At 45.3% G+C, this 22,126-nt stretch overlaps 1 protein-coding gene across 1 annotated transcript in view; it reads left to right on the forward strand.

Annotated features, from left to right (window-relative positions):
• The window catches only part of LOC140494017 (rho guanine nucleotide exchange factor 12-like), a 93,123-nt gene that overhangs the window by 27,192 nt on the left and 43,805 nt on the right, over positions 1-22,126 (forward strand). Inside the window, exons 15-25 of the mRNA XM_072592949.1 lie at positions 673-715; positions 1,417-1,519; positions 2,715-2,855; positions 4,396-4,428; positions 4,761-4,878; positions 5,204-5,312; positions 5,402-5,602; positions 12,358-12,499; positions 16,118-16,165; positions 19,262-19,452; positions 20,105-20,251. Coding sequence (XP_072449050.1) covers positions 673-715; positions 1,417-1,519; positions 2,715-2,855; positions 4,396-4,428; positions 4,761-4,878; positions 5,204-5,312; positions 5,402-5,602; positions 12,358-12,499; positions 16,118-16,165; positions 19,262-19,452; positions 20,105-20,251 — 1,276 coding nt within the window. The remainder of the gene's footprint in view (positions 1-672; positions 716-1,416; positions 1,520-2,714; positions 2,856-4,395; positions 4,429-4,760; positions 4,879-5,203; positions 5,313-5,401; positions 5,603-12,357; positions 12,500-16,117; positions 16,166-19,261; positions 19,453-20,104; positions 20,252-22,126) is intronic.

Genomic DNA, 22,126 nt, shown 5'->3' on the forward strand with positions numbered 1-22,126 from the left:
GTTCTGAATTCTGAAGAAATGAGGAATTAGGAGTAATCTGGTGTAATGATGTGACTGAGGGTCCCTGCATTGTACCTGTGTGTTGCAGTGCTCAGCTTTGATCCCTCACTTCCTTTTCTGTTTAGCTGTTGCTCCTGAACTCCCACTGATGCTGGGATAGCCTTTCCCCATCGGGCTGGAGGAATTGTTATTCCCTACAGGCCGTCATAGTGAATGGCCAACCTTCCCAATGCTCTGAGAGGGTGGTGATGGGTTTACTACTTTAGTGAGTTGCAATCACTGGCTTTTCCTGACTGGCCTCATGATCTAAAGCAATCACAAGTAGGTAGTCATGGAGGTTTGGTGGAAGGAGGTTGTGACCTTGAGTGTGAGAGTGGGTCTACAATCCATTCCACTTTTTATACAGCTTTAAAATCCTGTTGGCTATTTCAACCACTTCTTGCTGTATGGAACAATTATGATGTTTAGCACTTGTGACAATGCACATACAAGCTGCACCTAACCCTAATCTTTAAGCTATTTTCTCAACATGTGCAAATGAAGGAGTCTGCATTTCGGCTTTCAGCAATAACTAATCCCAAATGTTTGTTCTTTGCCTCTCACCTTGCTCCACACCTGCTGTGTTCACTAGACCTTGAATATCATCTCAATGTATCTCATTTTCTTCCTTAGAATCTCAAAGTTCAAGTTCCAGAATGGATCAGCACAGAGCTGGGTAAGTTTCCAACATCACCTTTTTGCAGTTGTAGGTTCACTGAATTAGAAGAAAGTTAGCTTATGAAACAAAATTGAAATATAATGACATGCACAAACAATTCTCTCCCACTCTGCTGGCAGTTTACAGTAGGAAATGTTTTCTCAATCTTTGGTATTTTATGTGGGGTGTCTGCAGTGTGGACAATGTGCAAGACAGACGCCCCCTGAAAAAAAACATAAAAGAAGCTCACTACCACCTCTAGGAATAGAAAGTAAATGCTGGCTCATCCAATGGCATCCACATCCCATGATTAAATTTTTAAAAGCTTAATGTTTGCACCAACAGAATAACTGTAGGGATGGCACTTCAGGCAATCAGAAGCACAGTCTCTAGTGGCACTCTGATAATGCTGGTCAGGTTCACTGCATTCAGCCAACTCTGCACAGGTCAGGGTCCATCTCTGGTTTCTCTTGTGTGTATTGCTGAGCCATTCTTCCGGAGTTTTTCAACTTCAGTAGGTGTCTTCACCCTCTGAGAAATTGAGTTAAATAACTGCTGAGGTTTTGTAGTCTGTTGTGTGTTGGTACTTGTGCTTTTTGTGTCAGCAACTTGCTGTTTTACACATGTAACTTGCTGTTTGAATGAAGTGGTGAATTCATTGAACCAGTGGTGAAATATATGAACATAATTGCCCCATCCTGTTTAATCCAACCTTTCAGAGAGAAAGAGAGGAGATCTGACTGAGGAAATGCAGCGAAGCTACATGCAGGGAATGCAGGCCAGTGTCCTATCTGATGTTAAGACACATCTGGAAGATTTCAGGTAATAGTGTTTCTAATTAACTTGTTCATAGATGTTAATATACACATCTGGAAGAGGTAGGACTTAAACCTAGGCCGCCTGACGCAGTGACATGGACACTGCTACTACACAAATGAGCCATAAGGTTTTGATTAATGTTGTTAATTTAACCTATTTTTCTAATCGAACTATTCAGAGACGTTATTACATACCTTTCGAGCAGGTAGGCCTTTGAACCTGGGCCTCCTAGTTCAGGGGTAGGGACATTACCTCTGTACCACAAGAGGCCATCTTCCATTGGAATTAAGCACCATCAGCTACTGTGGTGGGATTTGAACACCGAGCATTAGTTGTGGACTTTTGAGTTACTAATGTAGTGACATTGCCACTACACCACCTGCCTGGTAAGTTTGCAGGTAAACGGTTAATGTCAAGATTGGATGCAGCTGTTTGAGTCATGAACAACAACTCTCTTCACTGAAATGAGGCTCAACTACATAGTGGAAAAAGAACACAAATTGCTCAAGGTGTGCATCTCTGGTTAGACTGCGGGTGTATTGCAGTTTTGGTCTTCATATCTCAGGAAATATCTTATTGTCATGAGAGGGAAGGTTCACCAGAATCATTCCTGGAATGGCAGGGTGTATCCTGTGAAGATAGATTGGGGATATAGAGTCTGTATTCTTTGGAGTTTGGAAGGATACGAAGTGATCTCATAGACCAAAAAAATAATTAAAGAGAGAGACAGAGTAGAAGCAGGCAAGTAATTTTTCTTGATTTGGAAGTCTAGAACCAGGGGACGCAATTTAAAAATAGTTGGAATGACACTTTTATCCTAGGTGAAAAATTATTTTACTGAGCAGATTTTGAACCTTTGGAATTCTCTACTGCAGCGGGCTGTGGAAGCTCAGTCTTTGTGTATGTTTTAAGGTAGGGATTGATTGATTGATTAATTTCTAATTCAGTGGTGCACAGGGTTAAGGGGATGAAGTGAGTAAAATGCATTGAAGTGTTCAATCATCCATGATTGTATTGAATTTGGAGGTGACAGGGTTGAAGGGCTGAATGGCCTACTGTTGTTAATAGTTCCCCATCCCGACACTCCAGCTTCGTTCACATCCTGCTGTCCACACACAGTGTATGCTGGTTATTTTAAAGCTGCTTCCAAGAGGATTAAATGTAATTGCCACTAATCTGTGCCTTGCTTTTCCAACAGACAAAAGAGGAACATGGGAATGACTATTGCAGAGAATGAGTTGGCAAAGTTAGATCGGGAACGAATGCATGATCGTGTGTCAGCAGAACAGAAAGAGCGGTTGCATGCAGAGCACTTGTTACTGAAGATTGATGATGTTTTGTGAGTAGTATTTTAAATTTCAGTCCTTAACTGGCCTCCAGTAATGAGCTTTCAGACAATAGACGGATACTGAGCATCACTTATTGCCATGGACACCTTTTTACCTGTTAGGTTGGTCTCTTAAGATTCAATTGGCTGAACCATGACCAACTGGTGTTAAGGCCTTGCTGATATTCTTTGCAACTCTTGTTTAGATTCTCAGCTACTCAATTGCTGATAGATTTTCCTCCTATCAACACCCATTTAAAAAATTTTGCATGTACCATTTTACATACAAGTGCATCTTTTTCTCCACAGAATTTCTACCTTCTCTGATCCCTCCTATCTCTGGACTAGTCTTTTAATCTAGTGCTGTTTTTGTTAGAACCCTCGCTGATTTCTATTTTTTAAATAATTTCTGGTTTAGAGTGATGAGCAGAGAGCTGAAGGTGACGTTTGGACTGAAAAAAAGAGAACAAGCAAACTGATATTTGTTTATGAAGCCAGGCCTGGATTTTAATTGCAAGTTGATTCTTGTTAAAAGTGCTGGATAGAGGCAGATGTTTGAATGGTAATAGGAGCCTCATAGGAAGACAACCAGTCTACCAAAGAGAGGCCAAAGTTTGAACTGCTTTTTAAGCTGTGTATAAGTCAGAGGGATTTTGGTTACAACAGCTACAACGTGGAGGTTTTGTTGCTCCCTGGTTGTCCTCTCATTACCAATTTATTGGAAGTTCAGAAAATAGAATCTTAGTTATAAGAATTAAATGAATATTCTTCCAAGCTTACTGGGAGCTATCTGTAGACACTGCGTGAGAGAAACCAAGCAAGATGCAATTTCATGTGATGATATGGATTCTGAAGACTGCTTAAGGGAATTGACCAGTTACACCTCATTTTATTTTCCATTGAATTTCTTCCTTAACTGTTTGCCTGTCCTTGTAAGAGTATTGGAGTTAAAACCGTAAAAGATTGGGTTAAATAGTCATTAATTCGGTTGCCTTGTAGTTTAGGTTTGCTCTGCTTTATCTACTGTATTAATAATAAATTGTTAAATCTTTTGTTTAAGCTATAAACCTGATAGCTGGTGTCAGTTATTTACAAAGTCTGGTAAAGAAGCATTGGGGTTAATTTTGAGGGTCAATGTGTCTTTTAATTTTACTGTGTTGCAAATAAAGGGACAGGGTGGCTGTTTTGATTTGGCTGTCCATCTCTGTTGTAATATTTGTCCTCTCTGCTGCTTGTTTCTCTTTACTCAAGTTTTACCCCAGTATCTGTCTCTTCCTATCGAGTTAGTTGAAACCCTTCCCCCAGGGTATACCTCTCCAGGATGACATATGATCCAGGGTTGTTGAGGAGCAGTCTGTCTAGGCCTCCCAGCACCCAGAGAATTTAATGCTATGCTTCTTGCACCATTTCTTCAGTGACACATCAATGTGCTTTTTTTCCCCCATTTTCAAGAAGCCTCAATGCATAGTTCCTTACTGTTTTCATATGCAGGACTTTTCATGTCCATTATTAAGACTGAATTATTTAATTACTTTATTTCTTTGCTTTTCAGGATGAACTTATCTCCCTCTGAGGAAGATCGAAGGTAAGTTTATCAAATTCCTGCTTGTTGATATTATCCTATTCTGTTTAGCAGCAAGACTGGAATCTGCTTGATTTAATCATCCCATAATTTCAGTATTTGCACCGTAGTATTTGTTGAGTGTTATAATCACCAATTCAAAACATTTCAAATAAAACTGAAGATCTTTATTCAGGTCAAAATGGTTTTGGCCAAAATTGGCGTAGAAACTCCTTTGGCAGCTCCAGCAGCTTGTCATCATCTTATTGATCAAAAACTCATCATCTGTGTCCTTAAGTTTCTGGTGATTCATGACAGTTTGTGTAGGCTGTCATTCTGATTATCCTTCCATGTAGCAATTCCATTAGTGATGTGATCCTCATCTACATGAAACACCTGGGTGTGAAAGTGAAGGATTCAAGGAACCTGGACAGAGATCGCAGAATAAAAGTTGCATTCTTCCCAAAAAAGAAGGTTGGTTTCTGTATTTTTACACCACTTTTGCATTTGAGACTGGGGCATTTGCCTAGTTCTGTAATTCCCTGTTTGATTTCAGGTCCAGTTTGGGGTGGTAGGGAGATGCTTATTTCTAGTTTCTGGTGTTCAGCATATTTGGTTTGGGTGAGGAGGGGCACTTTGCTTTGATGTTGAGGGAAGCATCAGGTTCCAGTTTGGAGAGAGAAGCAGGAAGTTGTGTGTTCTGGTAACAGTTACTGGGTGAACAGAATAATATTTTGTTTGTGCTGGTACAGAGTTTATGGTTCCCATCAAATTGTGTTTCTTTTTCCTCCACCAATAGCCAAGTATTAAGAAAGAGAAGGAGTCGGTGAAAGATGATGACAAAAAGAAACGGTTCCAGAGCATCCTGGATCCAATTCGTCGCACGAGCAAACAGGATCGTAGTGCCAGTAAGTCCAAATCTGAGAAAAGAAGGCCTTTTCACGTTTTAATATAGGGGCAGAGAGTCTCAAGACTGACATGTGATCTGTTTGTCTAGTTGAAAAGGCCAGGTTACTGTACCAAAAGCAGATGGGACCATACAACCGCTCACTTTCACATTCTGATCACAATGAGAGAACTAAACCCAGCCCATTCTTCAGTGAGGGGAGTGATGCAAACTATCAGCCTGCAGCAGTTGGACTGGCAGGGTCAGCATTGAGTACCTCTGTCCATGATGGGGTTCCGGAGAGTGATACAGGTAAAAATGCATTACCAATTTATCCCACACTATCATGCACCAAGCCATAAGATCATAACATATTGGGGCAGAATTAGACCATTTGGCCTATCAAGTTTGCTCTAGCATTTAATCATGGCTGATATGTTTCGCAACCCAGTTCTATGACCTTCTCCCCGTAACCCTTGATTGCTTTACTAATCAAGAGCCTAACTATCTCTGTATTAAATTAATTCAATGACTTGGCCTCCACAGCCTTCTATGGCAATGAGTTCCACAGATTAACCAGCCTCTAACTGATGAAATTCCTCCTTATCTACCTCTGAAGGATGTCCCTTCACGCTGAGGCTGTGCCCTCGGACCCTAGTCTCTCCGACAAATGGAACCATTTTCTCCATGTACACTCTATCCTGGCCTTTAATTTTCAATGAGATCCCCCTCCTCATCCTTCTAAACTCCATCAAGTACAGACCTAGAGTCCTCTATGGTTCCTCATGTGACAAGCCCTTCACATGTAAACCTCCTCTAGATTCCCTTCAACCAGCACATCTTTCATTAGATAGTTAAAAATCATACAACACCAGGTTATAGTCCAACAGTTTTAATTGGAAGCACACTAGCTTTCGGAGCGTCGCTCCTTTATCAGGTGATAGTGATCACAATACCTGATGAAGGAGCGTCGCTCCGAAAGTTAATGTGCTTCCGTTTAAACCTGTTGGACTTTAACCTGGTGTTGTGTGATTTTTAACATTGTACACCCCAGTCCAACACCAGCATCTCCAAATCATTTCATTAGATACAGGGCCCAAAACTGCTCTCAGTATTCCAAATCTGGTCTAACCACAGCCCTATACAGTTTTAGGAGTACATCTCTGCTCTGGTATTCTAGCCTGCTTGAAATGAATGCTAACGTTGTATTTGCCTTTCTAATTATCAACTGAACCTGCACGTTAACATAAACCGAATCTTGAACTAAGACTCATGAGGCCCATTGAGCATCAGGTTTCTGAAGCCTTTCCCTTTCCCTGTTTAGAATATAGTCTGTGCCTCTATTCCAACCGAGGTGCATAAACTCTCATTTTCCCATATTGTATTCCATCTGCCACTTCTTTGCCCACTCACCGAGCATGTCCAAGTCATTCTGCAGCCTCCCAACCTCAACACTACCGGTCCCTCCACTTATCTTTTCTACTAAGTTTGCAGATGATACAATGTCCTCAGTTCCTTCATGCAGATTATTCATGTATAAGGTGGGTAAGCTGTGGTCCCAATACAGATCCCTGTGGAATTCCACTAGTCACAGCATTCCATCCTGAAAAAGACCCCTTTATCCCATCTGTCTGCCTTCTGCCAGTCAGCCAATCCTCTATCCATGCCAGTACATTTGCCCTTCACTCTCTGCTCCCTCATCAAGTTTACCTCATTATGCATCACCAAATTTGGAATTGTCTGTTCTCTAATGGGCTCTACCACAAACTGTTCCAGGAAACTATGTCATCGACATTCCACAAATTCCTTTTCTTGAGATGGGCTACCGTTTTGATTTTCCCAGTCCACCTGCATACTGAAGTCCTCCACAACAGCTGGATCTTAGTTCTCCCTCTCCAAGTTCCTGTGCTGCCGAGATGAGCTATCTTGAACCTGGGCAGCAAGCAGGCAACATAGCCTTTGGGACTTTCGATCCTGACCACAGAACAGTGTCTATATCCCTGACTGTACTTTACCTGATTATCATTATATTTCACTTTTCTCCCTCCTTTTGAATAGCTGCTTGCTATGCAGTTTGCTCGTCTTCCCTACAGCCCCCACTCTCACCCACATGTGGACCAAGAACCTCAACCCTGTTAGACAAGCTCAAGGCCGAGGCTCATTCAGCATTACCTCCTGGATCCCTCTATCTGCCTCGCTTGTACACCCTCACACCCTCCTGTTCCTGACCACTGATCGAATTTCATGAAGTTAATCCAAAGGGTTTGACTGCCTCCTGAGAGAGCATCCAGGTACCTCTTCCCCTCCCTGATGTTAAAATCAAGTAGGTGATAATGAGGATTGCAGATGCTGGAGATTAGAGTAGAGTGTGGGGTGCTGGAAAAGCACAGCAGGTCAGGCAGCATCCAAGAAGCAGGAAAATCGACGTTTCGAGCATAAGTCCTCCATCAGGAATGCCCAAAACATAGATTTTCCTGCTCCTCGGATGCTGCCTGACCTGCTGTGCTTTTCCAGCAACACACGCTCGAACCCCCTCCCTGATGTGTTGCAGTGTACGAAGCTTAAACTCCAGCTCATCAACTCTGAACTGGAGTTCCTCCAAGCAATCAACACTTGTTATAGATGTGGCTATTTTGAACCACAAGCATTTAGAGGCATGAACCTTTTTTTTTCACTTGTGTCTCTCAACACCTGTCTCTTTTCTTCCTTATTTCTCTCCCTCTCTTTTCTCTCGCTCATCCGCGCCCCCTGCACTCTTTTTTTTTAGACAATAGACAATAGATGCAGGAGTAGGCCATTCTGCCCTTCGAGCCTGCACCGCCATTCAATATGATCATGGCTGATCATTCCTAATCAGTATCCTGTTCCAGCCTTATCTCCATACCCCTTGACTCCACTATCTTTAAGAGCTCTATCCAATTCTTTCTTAAAAGAATCCAGAGACTGGGCCTCCACTGCCCTCTGGGGCAGAGCATTCCACACAGCCACCACTCTCTGGGTGAAGTAGTTTCTCCTCATCTCTGTCCTAAATGGTCTACCCCGTATTTTTAAGTTGTGTCCTCTGGTTCGGCACTCCCCCATCAACGGAAATATGTTCCCTCCTGCCAGAGTGTCCAGTCCTTTCATAAGCCTATACGTTTCAATCAGATCCCCTCTCAGTCTTCTAAACTCAAGGGTATACAAGCCCAGTCGCTTCAGTCTTTCCGTGTAAGGCAATCCTGCCATTCCAGGAATTGACCTCGTGAACCTACGCTGCACTCCCTCAATAGCCAGAATGTCTTTCCTCAAATTTGGAGACCAGAACTGTACACAGTACTCCAGGTGTGGTCTCACCAGGGCCCTGTACAGCTGCAGAAGCACCTCTTTGCTTCTATACTCAATCCCTCTTGTTATGAAGGCCAGCATGCTATTAGCCTTCTTCACGACCTGCTGTACCTGCATGCTTGCCTTCATTGACTGGTGGACAAGAACACCCAGATCTCTCTGAACAGCCCCTTTACCTAATTTGATACCATTGAGGTAGTAATCTGCCTTCCTGTTCTTGCCACCAAAGTGGATAACCAGACATTTATCCACATTAAACTGCATCTGCCATGCATCTGCCCACTCACCTAACTTGTCCAGGTCACCCTGTAATCCCCTAACATCCTCATCACATTTCACCCTACCACCTAGCTTTGTGTCATCAGCAAATTTGCTAATGTTATTGCTGATACCATCTTCTATATCATTTACATATATTGTAAAAAGCTGCGGTCCCAGCACGGATCCCTGCGGTACCCCACTGGTCACTGCCTGCCATTTCGAAATGGAGCCGTTAATCACTACCCTTTGTTTCCTATTAGCCAACCAATTCTCTATCCAATCTAGTACTTTGCCCCCAATCCCGTGCGCCCTAATTTTACTCACTAACCTCTTGTGTGGGACTTTATCAAAAGCTTTCTGAAAGTCCAGGTACACTACATCCACTGGATCTCCCTCGTCCATCTTCCGAGTTACATCCTCAAAAAATTCAAGAAGATTAGTCAAGCATGATTTCCCCTTCATAAATCCATGCTGACTCTGTCCTATCCTGTTACTATTATCCAGATGTGCTGTAATTTCATCCTTTATAATAGACTCCAGCATCTTTCCCACCACTGAGGTCAGACTAACTGGTCTATAATTTCCTGCTTTCTCCCGCCCACCCTTCTTAAAAAGTGGCACAACATTAGCCGCCCTCCAATCCTCAGGAACCAACCCCGATTCTATTGAACTCTGGAAAATAATCACCAGCGCATCCACGATTTCCCGAGCCACCTCCTTCAGTACCCTGGGATGCAGGCCATCAGGTCCCGGAGACTTATCAACCTTCAGACCTAACAGTCTCTCCAACACCAAATCCTGGCAAATAGAAATTCCCTTAAGTTCAGGTCCTTCAGCCACTGTTACCTCAGGGAGATTGCTTGTGTCTTCCCCAGTGAACACAGATCTGAAGTACCAATTTAATTCCTCTGCCATTTCTTCGTTCCCAGTAATATATTCCCCTGCTTCTGTCTTCAAGGGCCCAATTTTTGTCCTAACCATTTTTTTGCCTTGGACATACCTAAAAAAGTTTTTACTATCCTCCTTTATATTCTTGGCCAGTTTACCTTCGTACCTCATTTTTTCTCTGCGTATTTCCTTCTTACTAATCCTCTGTTGTTCTTTAAAAGCTTCCCAGTCCTCCGTTTTCCCGCTTATCTTCGCTAAGTTATACTTTTTCTCTTTTAACCTTATATGTTTCTTTACTTCCCTTGTCAGCCACGGCCGCCCATGTCTCCTCCTGGGATCTTTCTTCCTTTTAGGAATGAACTGATCCTGCATCTTCTGCATTATACACAGAAATATCCGCCATTGTTCCTCCACGGTCTTCCCTGTTAAGGTATTAAACCATTGAACTTTGGCCAGTTGCTCCCTCATAGCTCCATATTTCCCTTTATTCAACTGAAATATTGTCACTTCAGATTGTACCCACTCCCTCTCAAATTGCAGATTGAAGCTTATTGTATTATGGTCACTACTTCCCAATGGCTCCTTCACTTTCCTTCTTTCTTTCCTTCTCTCTCCCTCCTCTCTCTCCCTCCTCTCTCTCCCTCTCCCTCACCCTCCACCGCCTCCACTGCCCCCCTCCCCGCTCCGTCCCCTCCCCGCTCCCTCTCCCTCCCTCCCCCCCCCCCTCCCCCCCCCTCCCTCCCTCCCCCCTCCTTCCCTCCCTTCCCTCCCTTCCCTCCCCTCCCTCCCCTCCCTCCCCTCCCTCCCCTCCCTCCCCTCCCTCCCCTCCCTCCCCTCCCTCCCTCCCCTCCCTCCCCTCCCTCCCCTCCCTCCCCTCCTCCCTCCCCTCCCTCCCCTCCTCCCTCCTCCCTCCCCCTCCCTTCCTCCTCCCCCTCCTTTCCTCCTCCCCCTCCCTTCCCCCTCCTTTCCCCTCTCCCCTCCTCCCTTCCCACCACTCCTCTCCCATCCTCCCCCACTCCTCTCCTCACCTTCCCTCCGATCCTCCCCTCCCCCCCTCCTCCCCTCCCCCCCTCCCCCCCTCCCTCCCCTCCCCCCCTCTCTCTCCCCTCCCCCCCCTCTCTCTCCCCTCCCCCCCCTCTCTCTCCCCTCCCCCCCTCTCTCTCCCCTCCCCCCCTCTCTCTCCCCTCCCCCCCTCTCTCTCCCCTCCCCCCCTCTCTCTCCCCTTTCCCCCCCCTCTCTCTCCCCTTTCCCCCCCCTCTCTCTCCCCTTTCCCCCCCCTCTCTCTCCCCTTTCCCCCCCCTCTCTCTCCCCTTTCCCCCCCCTCTCTCTCCCCTTTCCCCCCCCTCTCTCTCCCCTTTCCCCCCCCTCTCTCTCCCCTTTCCCCCCCCTCTCTCTCCCCTTTCCCCCCCCTCTCTCTCCCCTTTCCCCCCCCTCTCTCTCCCCTTTCCCCCCCCTCTCTCTCCCCTTTCCCCCCCCTCTCTCTCCCCTCCCCCCCCTCTCTCTCCCCTCCCCCCCCTCTCTCTCCCCTCCCCCCCCACCCTCTCTCCCCTCCCCCCCCTCTCTCCCCTCCCTTCCTCCTCCCCCCTCCCTTCCTCCTCCCCCTCCCTTCCTCCTCTCCCTTTCTCTTCCCTTCCCCCTCCCTCCCTTTCTCTTCCCTTCCCCCTCCCTCCCTTTCTCTTCCCTTCCCCCTCCCTCCCTTTCTCTTCCCTTCCCCCCCCTCCCTCTCCCCTCACCCCCCTCCCTCTCCCCTCACCCCCCTCCCTCTCCCCTCACCCCCCTCCCTCTCCCCTCACCCCCCCCTTTGAACACTTCTACTCACCCTGCCACTCCGTCAAGGACATGCAGGTCCTGGGTCTCCTCCATTGCCAAACCCTAACCACCCAGCCCCTGGAGGAAGAACACCTCATCTTCCGCCTTGTGGCCCTCCAACCACATGGGGTCAATGTGGATTTCACCAGTTTCTTCATTTCCCGTCCCCCCACCTTATCCCAGTCCCAAACCTGGGCAACATCAGCTGTCCATAGTCTTTCCCACCTATCCACTCCACCCTCATCTCTGACCTATAACCACCTCCCCCACCTTCATCTACCTATCGCATTCTCAAGTACTCCCCCAATCCTAGCCCCCTCCCATTTATCTCAGCCCCCCGGCCCACAGGCCTCATTCCTGATGAAGGGCTTATGCCTGAAACGTTGATTCTCCTGCTCCTTGGATACTGCCTGACCTGCTGTGCATTTCCAGCACCACACTCTCCACTCGGATCCCCAGCATCTGCACTCCTCACTTTCTCCCTGTCCCATATCCTGCCTATTTTTTTTCTACCCACCCTCTGATTCTGTCCTCCCACCCGCATCAAGAGCAGATGTAGGCCATTCAGCCCCTTTAGTCTCCTACACTATTCAGAGTGATTATGGCCGATTTTGATAATTCGCAACTTCACTTTCCTGCTTTATTTCCATGATCCATTATTCATTAAATCTCCACACTCCATGGGATTAAAACAATTCTGCTGTGAAAGTAAACACAAATATGAAGTAGAAGAGGATGAATAGTTTGTTGCTGTTCTGTTGACTCTGATTCTGTCTACATATCAGATCCTATAGCTGCAGCATCTGCTGCATTGAGGATGGCTGGTGACAATTTGTCAATTGACAGCAACAGTTCCATACCAAAGTCAAGCTTTGATTTTCCATTTGCCCTGGATCAGGTGATGGAGGAAGACCGGGAGTCAGAGAGGTAAGTGGCTCTGATGCTACACACCAGTTGGGAAGGGGAGGGAATAGCCTCGTTATTCAGTTCACTCATTAACTGGAGCAGGTCTCTCTGGATCAGGTTTTCATACAAACACCCCCTGTTCGAAGAGCTTGCCCCAAGGTATTTTTCATTTACATGTTTGTGGGCATTGCTGGCTGACCACCATTTACTACCAATCCCAAGTTGCCCTTTCGAAGGTGGTGTTGGGCTGCCTCCTTTGATTGCAGCAGTTCACCTGTGGCTTGATTCACAATGCTTTAAGGAGGGAATTCCAGGATTTTGACCCAATGACAGTGATGGAATCGCAACATATTTCAAAATCAGGATGGGGAGAGGGTTGGGGGGAACTTGAAGGTGGTGGTGTTCATATGTATCTACTGCCCTTGTCCTTTTAGCTGTAAGTGGATATGGGTTTGGAAGTTGCTGTCTGAGGATCGTTGGTGAATTTCTGCAGTACATCTTGTAGATCGTACACACTGTTGCTTCTGAGGGAATGGATTCTTGTGATGAAGTGCCAGTCCACTGGGCTGCTTTGTCCTGGATGTTGTCAAGCTTCAAGTGTTGTTGGGGCTGCACTCATCCAGGCAAATAGGAAGTATTCTGTCATACTCTCGACTTGTTCCTTGTAGATGATGGGCACACTTTGGGGAGTCAGGAGGTGAGTTACTCACAGCAGTATTCCTGGCTTGTGTCCCACAATGTAGCCACTGTGTTTGTGGTGAGTTCAGTTGAGTTTCTGGTCACTGGTAACGCCAGGGAGGATGATAGTGTTGGATTCAGTTATGGTAACGCCACTGAGCATCAAGGGGCAATGGTTAGGTTGTCTCTTATTGGTGATTGTCATTGCCTAGCATTTATGTGACGTGAATGTTACTTGCCACAAGTCAGCCCAAGTCTAGATATTGTCCATATCTTGCTGCATTTGAATATGGACTGTTTCAGTATCTGAGGAATCGCAAATGGTGTTGAACATTGTGCAATCATTTGCGAACATCCCCACTTCTGACCTTATGACGGAGGGAAGGTTATTGCTGAAGCAACTGAAGATGGTTGGGCCTAGGACACTACCCTGAGGAACTCCTGCAGAGATGTCCTGGAGCTGAGATAACTGACCTCCACCAACCACAACCACCTTCCTATATGCCAAGTATGACTCTAACAAGCGGAGAGGTTTTCCCCAATACCTGTTGATTCCAGATTTTCTAGGGCTCTTTGTTGCCTCACTCCGTTGAATGCATCTTTGATGTCAAGGGCTGTCACTCTCCCCTTCCCTCTGGAATTCAGCTTTTTTGTCCATGTTTGAACCAAGACTGTAATGATGTCAGGAGCTGAGTGGCCCTGGGGGAACCCAAACTGGGTGTCTCTGAACAGGTGCTACTTGATAGCACTGTTGATGACACCTTCTATCATTTTACTGATGATTGAGCGTAGACTGATAGGGCAGGAATTGTCTGGATTGGATTTGTCTGGCTCTTTGTGTACAGAACATACCTGGGCAATTTTCCATGTTGTTGGGTAGATGCCAGTATCATAACTGTGTACAGGAACAGCTTGGCTAGGGGAGTGGCAAGTTCTGGAGCACAAGGCTTCAGTGCAATTGCTGAAATATTGTCAGGGCCCGTAACCTTTGCAATATCCATTGTCTCCAACCATTTCTTGGTATTGTGTGGAGTGAATCAAATTGGCTGACGACTGGTATCTGTAATGTTGGGGATCGCTGCTGTAGGTTGAGATGGATCATCCACCCGGCATTTCTGGCTGAAGATTGCTGCGGATGCTAGAGTCCTGTCGTTTGCAGTGATGTGCTGGGCTCTTCCATCATTGGGATATTTATGGAACCTCCTCCTCCTCCAGTGAGCTGCTTAATTGTCTACCACCATTCATGACTGGATGTGACAAGACTGCAGAGGTTACATCTGTTGGAAAAGCGCAATTGGTCAGGCAGCATTCGAGGAGCATGCGAGTCGATGTTTCGATCATAAGCTCTTCACATTCCTGATGAGTTTACGTTCAAAACGTTGACGCTCCTCCTCGGATGCTGCCTGATCACTTGTGCTTTCCCAGCACCCCACATTTTAACTCTGATCTCTGGCATCTGCAGTCCTCACTTTTTCTCCCAGAGCTTGTATCTGACTTGTTGGTTGTGGGATCACTTAGCTGTCTATCACTTGCTGCTTATGCTGTTTGGCATGCAAGTCGTCCTGTTTGGTAGCTTCACCAGGTTGATGACTCATTTTTAGGTATGCCTGGTGCTGTTCCTGGCAGGCCCTCCTGCAGTCTCCATTGAACCAGGGTACATCCCCTGGCTTGATGGTAATAGTTGAGTCGAGGATATGCTGGGCCATGAGGTTACAGATTGTGCAATATAATAATTCTGCTGGTGGTCCACAGTGCCTTATGGATGCCTAGTCTTCAGTTGCTAGATCATTTCAAAGTCTGTCCCATTGAGCACAGTGTTAGTGCCACAGAACATGATGGAGGTCACTCTCAATATGAAGGCGGAACTTCGTCTCTACAAGAACTGTTACTGATGCTGTGATGGACTGATGCATCTGTGGCCGGCTGATTGATATAGATAAAGCCAAATATGGTTTTCTCTCTTGGTTCCCTTACCACCTGCTGCAAAGCCAGTCTAGCAGCGATGTCCTTTAGACCCGACTAGCCCGATCAGTAGTGTTGCTGCTGAGCCACTGTTGGTGGTGGACTTTGAAAGTCCCCACCCAGAGTACATTTGTGCTTTTGCTGCAGTAAATGCTGTTGACAGTGGAGGAATATCGATTGATCAGCTGAGAGACTATGGTACACGGTTATCAGCAGGAGCTTTCCTTACCCACATTTAACCCGAAGTCATTGTACTTCATGGGTTTCGGAGTCGGTGTTGAGGAGTCCCAGAACAACTCCCTCTTGACTATATCCCACTGTGCCACCACCTCTGCTGAGTCTGTCTTGCTGGTGGGACAGGACATATCCAGGGATGGTGATGGTGGTGTCTGGGACATTGTCTGAGAGTGTGACTGTATCAGGCTGTTGCTTGACTAGTCTGTGAAACAGCTGTCCCAATTTTGACACTAGCCCCCAGGTGTTAGTGGGGAGGACTTTGCAGGATCGACAGAGCTGTTTCTGCTAGTGTCTTTTTCCAGTGTTCAGGTTAATGTCAGTTGATCTGCCCAGATTCATTACTTTGAGACCTTGTCACAATTATTACAACTGAATGGCTTGCTAGGCCATTTCAGTGGGCAATTGAGAGTCAACCACATTGCTGTGGAGTTGCATGCGGGCCAGACCAGATGAGGTTGGTAGATTTCCTTCCCTGAAGAATGTTACTAACCAGATTGGTTTTTCTGACAATCAGCATTGGTTTCATGGTCATCAACAGATTCTGAATTCTAGATAAGTATTTATTGAATTCAAATTCCACCACCTGCCGTGGCAGGATTCGAGCCCAGGTCCCCAGAACATTAGCTTAGTTTCTGGATTAATAGTCTAGTGATAATACCACTGGGCCATTGCCGCCTCGCTGATTGGGAAGGAGAAGGAGCTCAATATGAGGGAGAAGCTGAAGCTGAGGTTTTCTAAATTGTTAATTTTCTTGTGTTTCAGGAGTCTGGAGACTGCCACACCCCCATGTACCCCAAAACCAGGTCGCAGGTGAGCACCTAAGAGGCTAAGTTGGGATATGCTCACTTATTGAGAAATAAGTGGAATCGGCAGAGTTTGAATTTGGGTATGAATTAACCAGTGAGCCAGAAATGTGCTAACTGAGGCTGCTAGAGAGTAAGGTACAAAGTAAATTTTGAGAGCTCAAACATAATTTTGCAAAAATCAGGAGGTATGGGTCAGTTGCTTTATCAAACTGGGGGACAGGTCTGCACCCTGTATAACACTGGGGTGTAGTACTGGTGGGTTACAGGTCTGTCCCTGTATAACACTGGGGTACAGTACTGGTGGGTTACAGGCCTGGCATTGTATAACACTGCGGTACAGTAATGGTGGGGACAGGTCTGTCCCTGTTTACCACTGGGGTACAGTACTGGTAGGGGCAGGTCTGTCCCTGTATAACACTGGGGTACAGTACTGGTAGGGGCAGGTCTGTCCCTGTATAACACTGGGGTACAGTACCGGAAGGGACAGGTCTGTCCCTGTATAACACTGGGGTACAGTACTGGTGGGGACAGGTCTGTCACTATAACACTGGGGTACAGTACTGGTGGGGGCAGGTCTGTCCCTGTATAACACTGGGGTACAGTACTGGGAGGGGCAGGTCTGTCCCTGTATAACACTGGGGTACAGTACTGGTGGGGACAGGTCTGCCCCTGTATAACACTGGGGTACAATACTGGGAGGGACAGGTCTGTCCCTGTATAACACTGGGGTACAGTACTGGGAGGGACAGGTCTGTCCCTGTATAACACTGGGGTACAGTACTGGTGGGGACAGGTCTGTCACTATAACACTGGGGTACAGTATTGGTGGGGACAGGTCTGTCCCTGTATAACACTGGGGAACAGTACTGGGAGGGGCAGGTCTGCCCCTGTATAACACTGGGGTACAGTACTGGTGGGGACTGGTCAGCCACTATAACACTGGGGTACAGTACTGGTGGGGACAGGTCTGTCCCTGTATAACACTGGGGTACAGTACTGGGAGGGACAGGTCTGTCCCTGTATAACACTGGGGTACAGTACTGGGAGGGACAGGTCTGTCCCTGTATAACACTGGGGTACAGTTCTCGTGGGGACAGGTCTGTCACTATAACAGTGGGGTACAGTACTGGGAGGGACAGGTCTGTCCCTGTATAACACTGGGGTACAGTTCTCGTGGGGACAGGTCTGTCACTATAACAGTGGGGTACAGTACTGGTGGGGACAGGTCTGTCACTATAACACTGGGGTACAGTACTGGTGTCCCTGTATAATACTACAATGCGATTGACTTTTGCATTCTGCTTTAAAGGGAGAAAATTGGTTTGAAGCTCTAATAATGGCAACTGTGTGGGTGTGGAAACTGAAATGAACTGGAATATTTAAGATAAAAGTGAAACACAACTAGACCAATTAGATGCCAAAAGGATACTCCCAATGGTTGGGAGTCCAGAACCAGAAATCATAGTTTTTGGGGAAGGAGAAAACATTTCAGGTTTGCAGTGAGGTGAAATATCTTCACTCAGAATCGTCTGTCTCTACAACAGAAAGTGTTTGTGGCCGAAGTATTGTGTTTTCCTGAAGGAGGTAGATATAGCTCTTGTGACTAAGGGAATCAAGGGATCTAGGGAAAGGTAGGATTGAGCTTGATGTTCAGCTGTGATTCTGTTGAATGATGGAACAGGCTTGTAAGTTTGAATGGCCTACTTCTCTTATCCTCTATGTTTCTATGATACAAGAAAACTCTCAGTAAGGTCTGTAAATCAGGTGCAAGGGAACCTTAGTGAAAATACAATCATGAGGGAGGGAGTACTGAGCAAGATTGGGGCTATGCGCTGGCAAGTGCCTTGGTCCTGATGGATTTCATCCTAAGGTCTTAACAGAGATTACTGATTGAGTGAGCAGATGTGGTGGTAATTTTAATTTTTAAACTTCCCTCAATACAGGAAAGATTCCTTTACACCGGGAAGTAATATATGTAAAATCTCTATTTGAGGAAGAGAAGGAGGCACTAAACAGAAACTATAAACCAGTTAGTTTGACAAGTGTAAAGGATTAGAATGAACCTTTTAGGCTGGGCATATTGAGAAAAGAAGCTTGTCAATTATGTTGTTGGTTTTGTTTGTCAAAGGGAAATCATATTTAATGAATTTGTAAGAATCCTTTGGAGGAGGACGATGTGCTGTGGATAAAGGGGAACCTATAGATGTATTTGCTGCCAAAGTCAAAGATTACTGCACCAAGTTGAAGCTCCTATCTTGATTATCTTGGGTAGAAAATTGGCTTGTTGGCTGGCAGAAATAGGTTGTGTCTTGATTGGCAGACTGTGGTGAATGGGGTCTTGCAGGGGTCTGCGCTGGGAACTCAGCTTTGTACAATTATATCTCAGATGAAGGAGCAAAAGCATGGGAGCTAAATTTGCAGATGACACCAAGATAGGTGAGAAATTATGTTAGCAAATAATATAAATAGGTTGAGAGGACAAAAATCTGTCAAAGTATAATGTAGAAAAATGTGAAATTCTTCACTATGGCAGGAAGAGTTATGAATGGGGAGGACTGCAGAATTTTGAGGGATCATCTGTGCATGAGTCTTAAAAAGTTAATACACAGGAACAGCACGTAGTCAAGGAGATTAATGGAATGCTGACCTTTATTACAAGAGGAATTGCACGTAAAAGTATGGGTGTTGTATTTTAGTTACATAATATAGTTGTGAGACCACATTTCAAATATGTGTAGTTTTCAAATATGTGTTCTTCCATATTTAAGGAAGGATGTAAATGTATTGAAAATGGTTCAGAAGAATTTTGAGATTGATCCCTGGAATGAATGGGTTGTCTTAGGAGGCAAAATTGGACAGATAGGGTTTGTTGCCACCGAAGTATGTAAGAGTGATTGAAGTCTACAGCATAAGATTGAGTGGTCTTGACAAGACACACATGGAAAAGATGTTTCCTCTTGTGGGTGAGTCCAGAATTAGAGGACGTTATTTAAAAATTGAGTTGTCCTTTCACGAGTGTGATGAGGGAATTTTTTTCTGAGAGCTGAGAGATTTTGGAATTGCCATATTGAATGTAATGTTTGTGATGGTTTTTTTTCAGAATGGATGGTCATGGTTATGGAGCTTGGACTGAGCCGACTTCTCAAAGCCAGTGCCTGGCTCAGACAGATGAAGATCAAATGCACCTTTCAGATGTGGAGCAAGACCCAGCTAATTGGCAGCAACTGGTGAGCCAGGACATCCTGTCTGGCCTGAAACCACATGAGATCAAGCGGCAAGAAGTTATTAATGGTAAGATAGTCAGAATTGTCAGGAGTCTGTCTTGAGTTTGAGAGGGTGGTGAGTGCATACAGAGTGTCTTGAGGCAATGGGGTTCAGGGGAAGGTGGGTTGATGGTGTGGGTACTTGGAGTAGGCTGAAGGTCATCTCAAGAGCATTCTGGGTTTGGGAAAGTGCAATGCCAGGAGTGTTTTGTGGCGGAGTGGAGTAGATTTATGGGGAGTGCTGCGTTAAATGGGGGAACTGTTTTGTGATTGGGAATCATAGAGACTGTGTGGTTATAGGACTCAATAAGATCAGCCAATTATGGAGAGATTGCAGAGGGTCAGATGAAGAAGAGGCAAGGGAGTAAGTGCAATGGACCTCAGTGTGCATAGTAAACAAAAATTGAAAGAACTGCAGATCATGGAAATCAGAAACAAAAACAGAAATTGTTGGACAAAAGAGGGGACCTGAAGAAGGGTCACTGGACCTGAAAGGTTAATTCTGCTTTCTGTCTAAGATGCTGCCAGACCAGCTGAGGTATTCCAGCAGTTTGTTTTTGTCACTTGTGCAGTGTTCTCTAATATGATTTTAGGAAGCCTTGTGAGAGTGTCCTATGAGTTCTAATTTGCAATTTATCTCTAATCATCAATTTGTTTTTTTGTTTCTGATAATTTGATAGAACTTTTCAACACTGAGCGTGCTCACATCAGAATGCTGAAAGTTCTGGATGTAATCTTTTACCAGAAGATGATGCGAGATGGCAGTTTACCTGCAGCTGAAGTGAGGAGCATATTTTCCAACCTTGATGAAATTCTGCAGCTTCACAGTAAGTCAGGGTTGTGATGGGACTTGTAGCTGCTTCAGGAACATATGAAATAGTAGTAGGAATGGGTCATATGGGCTTCTCAAGCACTCTGTTTAACAGGATCATGGCTGCTTCTTGACTTCCATACTATTTTCCCACCTGGCCTTTTATAATTCCTGTTTCTTTAGTGTCCAAAAAATCCATCTATTGACCTTAGCCTCAAATATAGTAACTGTTCATCCACATCCCTCTAGAGGGTTCCAAAGGTTCACATCTTCTGAAAGAAGAAAATAGTCCTTATTACAGCCTTAAATAGCCAACCTGTAAAGTGATTGAAATTGAGAGGGATTGATTTTTTAGTTGACTGCCATGGGAACTGGTAACTAAAATTACTTCAGATTTCAATCACATCTCTGCAAGACTCTGCAAACGCAGCCTGTTTGCTTGCCTGTTGTAGAAGAGAAGACACGGTGACACACAAACGGACAGGTGTTGCCCTGTGGGTTTTGATCATTGATTTTGGACACCATGCACTCTCATGGCGTCAGGTCAAACAGCAAGGAAATCTGCTGATTACCACCCACTGAACCCCACAACTGATGAACATATTGAATAATACTTGAAGGAAGCTGTGAGGTTGCAAGGGCACACAATGTATTGTGGGTGCGGATTTCAATGTCTGCCATCAAGATCGGCTTGGCAGCATTACAACTGACTAAGCTGCTTGAGTCCTAAAGGACATTGCTGTTGGACTGGATCTGCTGAGGGCAGAACATGCTTGACCTTATTATCATCAGCTGCCTGTCACAGATACATCTATACATGATAGTATTGGTAAGAGTGACTACAGTGCAGTCCTTGAGCTGAACTCCCATCATCTTATTGAGAATAAGCTCCATCGTGTTCTCTAGCACTGTCACTGCTAAATTGGATGGTCTTAAAACATCTAACAACTTGATAATGGCCATCTATGAGACTCTGTGGGCTGCCAACAATAACAGAGTCATATTCAAACACAGTTTGCAATCTCATGGCCATAAGATAGAGGAATAGAATTAGACCAACTGGCCCATTTGAGTCTGCTCCGCCGATTTGATTATAGCTGATTTGTTTCTCTCACCTATTATCCTGCCTTCTCCCTGTCACTCTTGAGTCCCTTACTAATCAAGAATCTGTGTATCTATCTTTGTCTTAAATATGTTTGAAGATTTGGCATTCTCCTAATCTCTCCTACTACTGGAAACATCATCTCCATGTCCACTCTGTCCAGGCCACTGAGAATTCTGTAAGTTTCAATCAGAAGCGCCCAAGCCCCCCAAATCAAATCCCATCGAGTTTTGAGCCAGAGTCCTCGACTGCTCCTCATATGGCAAGCCCTTCATCCTGGTATCATTCTTGTAAAACTCTTGTAAAATTCTTGTCTGATCAGAGCCTTATACAGCCTCAGCATTACATGTCTGCTCCTTTATTCTAGCCTTGTTGAAATGAATGCCAACATTACATTTGCCTTTCTTACTGCCAACTGAACCTGAATGTTACATTGAGAGTCCTGAACCAGGGCTCACAAAACCCTTTGTGCTTCAGGTTTCTGAAGTCTTTCCCCATTTAGAAAATAGCCTAATCTAGAAAATATGCTTTTATTCTTCCTACCAAAGTGCATGACCTCACACTTTCCCACACTGTATTTCATTTGCCACTTCTTTGCCCACTCACCTAGCGTGCCTAAGTCCTTCTGCAGACTGCCAGTTTCCTCAACAGAGTCTGCCTCTCCATCTGCAAACTTAACAACAATGCCCTCCATTCCTTCATCCAGATCTTTAATGTGTAATGTGAATAGTTGTGGTCCCAACACTGACCCCTATCACTGGATGCCATTCTGAAAAATAGCCCTTTATC

The sequence above is a fragment of the Chiloscyllium punctatum genome, chromosome 23 (assembly GCF_047496795.1).
Source record: "Chiloscyllium punctatum isolate Juve2018m chromosome 23, sChiPun1.3, whole genome shotgun sequence".
NCBI classification, from domain to species: Eukaryota; Metazoa; Chordata; class Chondrichthyes; order Orectolobiformes; family Hemiscylliidae; genus Chiloscyllium; species Chiloscyllium punctatum.